Source organism: Ursus arctos, unplaced genomic scaffold, assembly GCF_023065955.2.
Source record: "Ursus arctos isolate Adak ecotype North America unplaced genomic scaffold, UrsArc2.0 scaffold_2, whole genome shotgun sequence".
Classification (NCBI taxonomy): Eukaryota; Metazoa; Chordata; class Mammalia; order Carnivora; family Ursidae; genus Ursus; species Ursus arctos.
In genome coordinates this window covers 87,563,665-87,574,548 of record NW_026622874.1, presented here as the reverse complement: position 1 = coordinate 87,574,548, position 10,884 = coordinate 87,563,665, and the positions used below count along the sequence as shown (strand labels likewise).

Here is a 10,884-nt window from a genome sequence, read left to right as displayed (position 1 = left end):
CCTGGGCGCGGCTGGGCTGTGCGATTGGCGCGGGAGGGCAACGAGCAACAGAAAAATGCTTGCGACGCGATTCTCGTTGAAATGCACCACAGTGTCTCCAGGGTGAGGCTTTACAAGTCTAACAATGTCCCCACAACCAGCTCCTTTGCTGTCTCTCCCTTTTACTCACCTACCGCGGAGTAGTTTCTTCTCCGTTGCCCCTTCACTGTGTTCCTTCTTGGTACGCCCCCACCCAGCCTGGGAGGGGCCGAGCTGCTGCCCGCGTGGACACCGCGCATGCGAATCCCCGTCGCGTGGGTGGGGGCGGGTGGGGGAGCACGGACCCCGCCCCTTCGCTGCTCCACGCGTGACGTCGCGGGGGGCGCCGGCCTCCGCCCGGCTCCGAGCGGTGAGAGGGAGGGGCAGGCGGACCCGACGCCGCAGGACCGGGAAGGGATGTTGCGGGTGTTGAGTGCCTGCAGGAGGGGCTTTGCGGGGGAAGGGGAGGCCCAGGGGCACCACCAGCAGCTGAACTCAGGCTCTGCCCTCCCCCTTGGTGCTTTTTCCCCCTTTCCAGATGTGCCGGGACGGGAGGCAGGGCAGGGACTGGGCATTTGTGACACCTGCATTTCCCTGGAGCCCTCCTTCTCCCCCCACCCCATATGTTTATCCCGTCTTCCAGATGTTCCTTTTCATCAGGCTGTCGCTTCTCGCTTGGGAAAGGGCACTCTACCTGGAAGCAGAGGACGGGTTTCAGACCTTGGCCCTGCCACTCCTCTGTGAAAGTCCCCGAACCTCAGTTTCCACCACAGTATTTTTTGCCTGGCTTCACCTGGTTTTAAAGATCAGTATGACACAGTGAAATAGAAAGGAAATGGACATTTGTTGAGTTCCTGCAAGGCCAAGTACAATGCAAAACTGCTTTATCTGTCCCATTTAGTCCTCATTATTTGGCCTTCTTTCACAGATCCGTAAGCTCACAAAGGTTAACTGATTTTTCTCACATAGCCAGTGAGTGTAAGTGGAGGATACAGATTGAAACGTTTTTGTTCCAGAGTGAGTTCTTTTCATCAGATACTTCCTTTGTCTAGGCTATTGGATGGAACTGTTCAGCCAAACCCTAGCCCCAGAGCAGCTGTTTCCTGAATTTCTCCCCTTGAGAATTCTCCTTTTGGGTTCCTCTTTCCAGCACAGTGTGCTCTGCTTTGCTTCTGCCTTGATTACTTCAGAAATGAAATACAGCAAACATTTTTTGAGTGTTGCAGGGGGATGAACACTTGGAGTTAAGAGCTTTGGATTCTCGTGCTGGCTCTGCCATTAACTGGCTGTATGGCCTTGGGCAAGTCCCTTGTCTTTTCAGTGTTAGCTTGCCTTTGAATAAAATGGGTAAGTGCCTTCTGACTGGCAGGCTCTTGTCCATTTCTTCCTTCCTGTCCTCCAGCAGGCTCTCCGTGGAGGCCCGGACCCCTCTCCTCCCCATGGGCAGCTGCCAGGCAGGGCACAACCTGCATCTCTGTCTGGCCCACCACCCACCACTGGTCTGTGCCACTTTGATCCTACTGCTTCTTGGCCTTTCAGGCCTGGGCCTAGGCAGCTTCCTCCTCACCCATAGGACTGGCTTGCGCAGCCCTGACATTCCTCAGGTGAGTACGTTCTTCATCCTTTTCACACAGGCCTGCTTGTGCTGCTAATCTCTCACCTCTCTCCCACTTTTCTTTTGCACACAGGACTGGGTCTCTTTCTTGAGATCTTTTGGCCAGCTGACCCTGTGCCCCATGAATGGGACAGTCACAGGAAAGTGGCATGGGCCTCAGGTCGTGGGCTTACTGACCACCTTGAACTTCGGAGATGGTCCAGACAGGAACAAGACACAGACATTCCAAGCCACGGTCCGGGGTAGTCAGATGGGATTGAAAGGTGAGATTAAGGAGGACTGTGGGTTGGGCTTCAGAACACTTACGGTTGGGTTCTGTCTCTGACCTCCCCAGCTTGGTGACCTTGGGCATATCCCAAGGCCTTAGTCACTTCTGCTGTAGTAAGGACTAGATACGTTCAGTGAACATGGTGACACTTTGTGGGTTCCGTGTAAGTGTTTTCTCTCTTCCCTTCCAGGTCTGAGGTCTTTTGAGTCTATCCTTGGAGGTGCAACAAGATGGGGTAGATTTGACCTAATGTTCTTTCTCATCCCTCTTGCTTTCTCCTCTTAGTGGCACCTTCTTTTTCCTCAGGGATATTCAAGAAGCATGTCTTGTTCAATTTAGCAAGTGTCCTGAGTGCCTGCTCTGTTCTTACCACAGCTCTATGTGCTATGGAAGATACAGAAAAAATTAGACATCATCCATTCCCAGAGAGCTTAGAGTCTTCTGGGAAAATGATGTGGGGAGGGGAGGGAGTCAGTGGGTGCCACTGATGCCTGTGTGAGATTTGGCCTCAGGTTCCTTATCTGAAATTGGGGAGATCAAAAGGGAGAAGAGAAAGGTGGAACTCTCTGGTTTCTGAGGTCCTCTCCAACACTCTCATTCTAAGATTCTTTTGTGAATTGCGTGTGTGTGGGTGTGTGTATGTGTGTGTGGCAGGGGGGAGGTCTCTAATGTCCAGATGTACTCGTGTGTGATCAAAGAATGAGAGTAGAGGAAAGTGTCTTATACAGTCTGTCATATACAGACTTGAGGTAATTTTTCCTGTTTTTATTTTGTAAATATATGTGCATCAGCTTTATTGAGATATGATCATATACCATAAAATTCACACATTTAAAATGTACAGTTCAGTGGCTTTTCATACCGTCGCACAAGTGTGCAACTATCACCACAATCAATTTTAGAGCATTTCATTCCCTCAAAAGAAATCCTGTACCCATTAGCAGTCGCTCCCCTCTTCCTCCTAACCTCCCAGACCCAGGCAACCACTTACCTTTCTTTTTCTGTAGATTTGCTCATTCTGAACATTTCATGTGCTCTTTTGTGACTGGCTTCTTTCAATCAGTATGTTTTCAGGGTTCATCTGTGTCATAGCACGTATCAGTACTTTGTGTTTCTATTGCTGAATAACATTCGTTGTGTAGATATTCCACATCTTATTTATCCAGTCGTCCGTTGATTGACGTTTGGATTATTTCTACTTTTTGACTATTACAAACAATGCTGCTGTCAACGTTTGCATACAAGATTTTGTGTGATCATACATTTTCATTTCTCCCGGGGGAAATGAAATACCTAAAAGTAACTCTATGTTTAATCTTTTGAGGAACTGCCAGACTGTTTTCCAAATTGGCTGCACCATTTTGTGTTCCCCCAGCAGTGTGTGAGTTCCAATTTCTCCACATCCTTGCCAACACTTGTTATTAGCTGTCTTTTTATTCTAGCCATCCTAGTCATTGGGAAATAGTATCTCACTGTGGTTCTGATTGGCATGGCTAATGATACTGAGCATTTTTTTTTCATGTACTTATTGGTCATTTGTCTATCTTCTCTGAAGAAAATTATAATCAGAGTTTTGCCTTTTAAAAAAACTGGATAATTTGTCTTTCAATTATTGAGTTATAAGAGTTCTTTATATTTTCTAGATACAAGTCTCTTTGTTGTTGTTATTTTTTTTAAAGGTTTTATTTATTTATTTGACAGAGAGAGAGAGCACAAGCAGGGGGAGAGGCAGAGGGAGAAGCAGACTCCCCGCTGAGCAGGGAGCGCAATGCGGGGCTGGACCCCAGGACCCTGGGATCATGACCTGAGCTGAAGGCAGACAGTTAACCAACTGAGCCACCCAGGTGCCCCTCTAGATACAAATCTCTTACCTGATGTATGATTTGTAAATATTTTCTCCCATTCTCTGGATTGTCTTTTCACTTTGTTGATGGTGTTCTTTGAAGCAGAAAGGTTTTCATTTTGATGAAATCCAGTTTATTTTTCTTTCTTTCTTTCTTTCTTTCTTTTTTTTTTTTTTTTAAGATTTTATTTATTTAGGGGCGCCTGGGTGGCTCAGTCGTTAAAGCGTCTGCCTTCGGCTCAGGGCGTGATCCCGGCGTTCCGGGATCGAGTCCCACATCGGGCTCCTCTGCTGGGAGCCTGCTTCTTCCTCTCCCACTCCCCCTGCTGTGTTCCCTCTCTTGCTGGCTGTCTCTCTGTCACATAAATAAATAAAATCTTTAAAAAAAAAAAAAAGATTTTATTTATTTTTCTGAGAGAGAGAGCTCACACACATAAGCCAGGGAGCAGCAGGCAGAGAGAGAAGGGAGAAGCAGAGTCCATGCTGAGCAGGGAGCCCGATGCGGGACTTGATTCCAGGACCCTGGGATCATGACCTGAGCCAAAGGCAGACACTTAACTGACTGAGCCACTCAGGCGCCCCCAGTTTATTTTTTCTTTAGTTGCTTGTGCTTTTAGTGTCTTGGTTAGGCAGCCTTTGCCCAACTCAAGCTCATGAAGATTTACCCCTTTATTTTCTAGTAAAATTTTATAGTTTTAATTCTTACATTTAGCTTTATGATCCATTTTGAGTTAATTTTTGTGAATGGTGTGAGGACGGGGTCCAACTTCATTCTTTTGCAAGTGGCTATCCAGTTGTCCTAGCATGTTTTGTTGAAAAGAGTGTTCCTTCCCTTAGAATAGTCTTGGCACCCTTATTGAAAATCAGTTGACCGTGGATGTATATATAGGTTTATTTCTGGACTCTCAGTTCTATTCCATTGATCTCTGTGTCTATCCTCATGGTAGTACCACACTCTTTTAATTACTGCAGCTTGGTATTAAGTTTGAAATCAGAAAATGTGAGTCCTCCAACTTTGTTCTTCTCTTTAAAAATTGTTTTGGGGTCGCCTGGGTGGCTCAGTCAGTTAAGCCTCTGCCTTCGGCTCAGGTCATGATCCCAGGGTCCTGGGATAGAGTCCCACATCGGGCTCCTTGCTCAGTGGGGAGTCTGCTTCTCCCCCTGCCTGCTGCTCCCCCTGCTTGTGCTCTCTCTCTGACAAATAAATAAATAAACTCTTAAAAAAAATAAAATAAAATAAAAATTGTTTTGGTTTTTCCAGAGCCCTTTAATTACCATATGAATTTTAGGATCAGCTTCTCAAATTCTGCTTCTGCAAACAAGTCCTGTTCTTTTATAATGGTTACAAACAGAATAATATCATCAAAGATTATTCTGGACAAGACAGAAAATAATCCACCTATGATTGCATCATCGAAGCAATAATTATTGAGCATCTACTATGTCCCAAGCCTAGGGAATATAGAGACGTGTAGGACATGGGCCCTTGCCTCAGGCTGCTTTCAGTCTAGCAAGGATACAGATGTGAATAGAAGTAAATACCTTTCAGTATGTGAAGTACCACACAAGATAAAGTGGGCATCCTCAGGAGTCTGTCAAGCAGGGTTAGCGAAGATAGGCTTTTCCAAAGGTTCAGTGCCTGAGCTGAGGCTTGAAGGGAGGGTTAGGAGTGTGCTCTTCCAGCCAGAGGGACAAGCATATGCAAAGGCTTGCAGACGGGGATCGTAATGGCATGTTTGAAAACTTCAAGGGGTTCAGTTTGACTGGTGCAGGGGAAGGAGTGTCGAATGAGTGGCAAAAGATGTGTTTGAGGAAGCGGACAGAATCCTCTGGAGGGTCTTTTGTGCCAAACCCAGGTAGTTGAATTTTATCTCGTACATTGGGCAAACTCAAAATTTTTGTCAGGAAAATAGTAAGGTGTTGTTGTTGTTGTTCTTTTAAAAAGATCATACTCTCTTGGCTGACTGCCTGGTAGAAGTGTGTCCAATGGCAGGAAGACCAGGTGGAAGGTAACGGTTGCAACGGAAAGATGATGAGGACCCGAGCTAAGACAATTGCCGTGAAAGACTGATCTGAGCGAGACATTGGCAGTAGATTGACAGGACTTGGTGACTGATGTGATCTGGGGAATATAGAGAAACAAGGGGTGGTTCTCTTAGAAGGTTTTGCATGTACATTTCTTAGTTGTCATTCTGATTTATATATATACTGGTTGTATTTCTCTTTTTTCACTTATGACATCATTTTTTTTATTACTGCCTGGCCTGAACATTATTATTTTAATGGATGTAAGGTGATCCATTAAGTGGTTGGGCCATCATTTGTAATGCTTTTCCTAGTCTTAAACATCTCTGTTGCTTTCTATTTTTTTTGGTATTTTTTGTGAAGTCACAATAAACATCTTGGTATACTTGGCATCTTTCTTTTGAATCCTTTCCTTAGGATGAGTTTCTATAAGTGGTATTACTGAGTCAAAGGGAATCGACCTTTTTTTAATAGATAAATTCTTTTTGTTGTGGATTCAGACCACAAAGAAGTATACAAAGCACATGTAAAAATCCATCTCACCTCCCCTCCAGTGTCCACAGTTTGAGGGGCACCTTCTCAGTCACATTCTGGACCCATTTAAAATTGTAACAGATACAGCCACATCGTCTTCTAAAAGGTGTCACTCATTGAGAGTGCCCATTTCGCCACATCTTCAGCAACTCTCATTATTACCAGTCTTTTTTATTTTTACCAATTTAATGAGCAAAGAAATTTCCTGATTGTTTTCATTTAGTTTCTTCTGATTGCTAGCGAGGTTGAACATCTTCTTGTAGGTTTATTGGCCATTGTCATGCCTCCATGAATTTCCTGTTTGTATCCTTTGCTCGTTTGTCTTTTAAGTTACTTATCTTTATCTTCTTGATTTTTAGAAGATCCTTATATATTCTGGATTGTAAACCTTTTTGCCAATTAAATATAGCCATTTGGGGGCACCTGGGTGGCTCAGTCTGTTAAGCATCCAACTCTTGGTTTCGGCTCAGGTCAGGATCTCATGGGTTATGAGATCAAGTCCCATGGGCTCCTCTCTCAGAGGGGAGTCTGCTTGAAGTCTCTCCTGCTGCCTCTCCCCCCAATAAATAAGTCTTCACAAAAAGTAGATAGGTATTTTCATCCATTCTGTTACTTTTTTTTTTTTTAAGTTTTCTTTCATCATTGAGAAGCCTTCACATTACAAGATTAAGTTTATTGCTCTCACTGTTTACTCAAGCTTGTAGGTCTTGTGTCCTTTTTAGGAAGGCTTTAACTTTAAACTTAGAAAATATTCTTCTGTATTTTCTTTGGGTTTTGTTTTGTTTAATTTGTTTGTATAGATCTCTAACACATCTGGACTTTATTTTATAGTGTGAGATGAGTCTAACTTTTTTTTTTCCCCAACTGGAAATTGTCCCAAGGCCACTGACTAAATAGACCATCCTTTCCCCGCTAATTTGAAATGGGGTGTGAACCCTTTCATGGATTTTGATACTTAGTAGGAAACTACTTTCTTAAAAAGGACAGACTCGTTTAGACAGACTGACGTTGGCCATGTGTATCTGCCCCAGTTTCACTGCAACTTTGTGAGTATTGGCATGATTGTTTTATTGTTTGTAAAGAAACTTAATTTTTTGTTTATGTTGGTACACAGTTATTGCCATTTCTCAATGACACAGTGATAGTATATAGAGTACTCTATTGAATAGACTCAATGCCAAAACAGTTGGTACTTAAGGAAGCCTTAGAAATGAATGGAAGTCTGAAGATGGATGGCTTCCACCCCACCCTCCATCTTCTTCCACCGCCTCTCCTGTGCCTCTCATAGGATCTTCTGCAGGAGAGCTGGTCCTCATTACTGCCAGGGTGACCACAGAAAGGACCCCAGGAACCTGCCTGTATTTTAGTGCTGCTCCAGGAATCCTGCCCTCCAGCCAGCCACCCCTCTCCTGCTCAGAGGAGGGAGCAGGAAATGCCACCTTGAGTCCTAGAATGGCTGAGGAGTGTGTCAGGGTTTGGAGCCACGAAGGCCTTGTGCTCACCAAGTTGCTCACCTCGGTAAGAGCCTCAGATTGTTGGGGTTTCACAGACTGCCGTGCTGAATGCTCTGCCTTGAAGGCTGCTGGGGTAGTTACGTAGTAGAAAAGGCACAGGCTCTATAATTCTGCCTCAGAGGCTGTGTGACCTTGAGCAAGCATCTGAGCTTCTCTGAGCCTCAGCTTCCTCATCTGTAAAGTGGAAAACATGATAATATCTCCTGATGCCAACAAATAAAGATGAATGAGAATGAATGTCAGGTGCCCAGTACAACACCTGCTACATAATAGAGATTGGATGAGTGACAGCTATTACTATTAACAATTGTCTTTAAACAGAATAAAATATGATCTCCACCTTAAAGGAATGCAGAAGCTGTAATAAGAGGTGGAATGGGCTAATCGCTATCATGGAGATGTGAGCAAAGTGTTATTCAAACACAGGGTAAGGAGCAATTAACCCTAACTTGAACATTTATGAAGAGTGCTTCACAGAGAAGGTGGCATTTAAGAAAGAGAATTGTGTACACTAGTTTATAATGTACAAAGTGCTTTCAGGTTCATTATCTCATTTGATCTTAAAATAGCCTTTTGAGGTAGCTGTTATTATCCCGTTTTACAGATGAGGAAACAGGCTTAGAGAGAGGGAGTAAATTGCCCAAGGCCACACAACTGGTTAAGTGGCAGACCCAGGATTGCACCCTATGCCTTCTGACTGCAGTCCTAGACTTTATCTGCCCTTTCAGGATGACCCTTGAAGAGGAGGAAGATGGGGGCGGAGAATGTGATGGAGGGGGCTCAGGAGAGGGGAAATACATTCCAGGCAAAAGGACCAGCAGGTGCACAGGCCTAAAGATTGAAAAGTGTTCAGCCTTTGAGGGGAGTCGATGAGGAGGGCTTAGGAATGACTGAGGGGAAGAGACAGGAGAGAGGCAGGGGCCTGATTGTGAGGCACCGTAACTCCAGGCTAAAACGCTATGACTTGATACTGCAGGCCATGGGGGCCAGTGGTGCTGGGTGAGAGAGACTGACTGAGTGGAGGAGACAGACCAGTTAGGAGGCTGCTGTGTGCTTTTCCCTCACATTTGCAAAGACCCTGGTGAGGAGCATCACCTGGGAGCTTAGAATCAGAGCAAATTCTGGTTTCCAGACCTGGCCTCCTTGTGCATATTTAAAATGTGGGCAGTAGTGGACACATTATGGGGGTTCACTTCAATGGTTGGGCAAGAAAGCAGTTCATAGGCCATTGAGACAATTAGCTTGTATAGAAATTACATTTTCCCTTTAGTTGGTCCCTGGATGTAGAGAGCCCTCCCCGCCCCCGCCCCCCCCCCGGGGGGGGGGGCTTCTCTCTGTAGCTCTTGGCCCCGGGAATAAGATGTCTTCCCAGGGGAAGATTCCCGACCCTCCCTCCTTCTCATTCATTCCTCCTTCCCTCCCTTTGCCCACCCTTAGGAGGAACTGGCTCTGTGTGGCTCCAGACTGCTTGTTTTGGGCTCCTTCCTGCTTCTCTTCTGTGGCCTTCTCTGCTGTCTCACTGCTGTGTGCTTCCACCCGCGCCGGGAGTCCCACTGGTCTAGAACCCGGCTCTGAGGGCACTGGCCTAGTTCCCATCTTGTTCTCAGGTAAGGTTCTTTACCCCAGTCCTGTGGGAGCAGGGGATGGGGTGGAGGTGGCGATTATAACTGAGATAGAGTCATTCCTAAACAATATGGTTTGGTTTTACTTGTTCTTGAACTTGATGTAGGTGGAATCATACATATTCTTTTGTGACTGACTTCTTGAGGTTAATGTTATGATTTTAAGATTCATCCATAGCTGTAGTTCACATCCAAGCTTTTTGGCAACAGTGGTGAGTTAACAGGGTTCAGATTTGCTGATGCATCCTGGATATGAATTATGTTTGCCTTGCTTTTGTCCTGAAATTCTGATACCCAGTTTTATGATGCAAATTTTGTAAAACTCACCTTGAACAGCGCAAAAGGATTGATGATGCCCATTTACTAGGCACATAGTATGTGCCCAAGCATTTTACATACACTTTCTTTTTTCCATCAGCCTTCACTGCATTTAGGAAAAGTTGATTTTGCTAACAGGATCTTTGGAGAAACATGCCTCACAAAGGTGGCAGTGGGTGGGAAACATATTGGCTAACTAGTCCATGTGTCCACTCATTAAGGAAAAAAATATTTCTGTAAAAAAGTCTCACTTTGTCAGGTGGAGGTCGTATAATTTGAGAGTTATCTGTTGTGCATCAGGCTCTTAAACTGTTCTCAGCTTCAACAACTAGCTGCTGTACTCTAGGAGAGAGCCATGGGAGAAGTAAGAATAGCCCAAGCCTAGGGAAGGGCTCTGGCCGGAGGAACTGGATGCTCGAGATCAGCTTTGCTTATTTTGCTCAGGGCTAAGCTCCACCGACTTGGGATAGGAGATTGTGGAACCCTCCTAGCTTTTCTTAGATCTGAGTGGACTGGGACATGAAGGCTTTCTGGCTCCTAGCTGATCCTGGGGTCCTGAGGCTGCCCACTCAGTCGGGATGAGTGCCTGTGACCATGTGTAGTCGCCACTTCCTCTGCTCCTTCCTCACTCTGCAGCCATCCCAGAGCTTCCCCCAGGAGCCCTCTGATCTGCCCGTTTTTGGGTTTTTTTGTTTGTTTTTAAGATTTTATTTATTTATTAGTGAGAATGAGCAGGAGAGCACAAGCAGGGGGAGGAACAGAGGCAGAGGGAGAAGCAGACTCCTGCTGAGCAGGGAGCCCTACGCTGTGGGGCTCCGTGGGCCTTGATTCCAGGACTCAAGGAGCGTGACCTGAGCTAAAGGCAGGCATTTAACTGAGCCACCCAGGCACCCCTGTGCCCTTGTTTTTAATCTTCTTTTTCTCCAGGTGTGAATCAACTTCTCCAGACTTTGTTCTAAGTTGGAAGAGATGTTACAGAAAATGGAAAGCTGGAATGTGGGGGAAAATAAAAGGCTTTTTTGCCCAATGTTGCCTAGGGTGTTTATTGGGGTTTGGGTTGAGGTGGGAATTTTAGGGTAGACAGGTTTGGGGGACTTTTCCTTGTTGACTCTTCAGTTTGGGATACA

At 45.4% G+C, this 10,884-nt stretch overlaps 1 protein-coding gene across 2 annotated transcripts; it reads left to right on the top strand.

Moving 5' to 3' along the window:
* The first annotated feature begins 234 nt into the window (after positions 1 to 234).
* TMEM219 (transmembrane protein 219) lies at positions 235 to 10,784 on the top strand. Of its 2 annotated transcripts, none has more exons than XM_044390254.2 (6): positions 235 to 388; positions 1,424 to 1,622; positions 1,707 to 1,896; positions 7,592 to 7,821; positions 9,255 to 9,424; positions 10,685 to 10,784. In XM_044390254.2, the coding sequence occupies exons 2-5, from the start codon at positions 1,458 to 1,460 to the stop codon at positions 9,390 to 9,392; spliced, it is 723 nt and encodes a 240-aa protein (XP_044246189.1). In that variant the 5' UTR covers positions 235 to 388; positions 1,424 to 1,457; the 3' UTR covers positions 9,393 to 9,424; positions 10,685 to 10,784. The 2 variants fall into 2 exon arrangements, with proteins under 2 accessions (XP_044246189.1, XP_044246188.1); XM_044390253.2 differs by having other exon boundaries at positions 1,421 to 1,622.
* Positions 10,785 to 10,884: the final 100 nt, after the last annotated feature.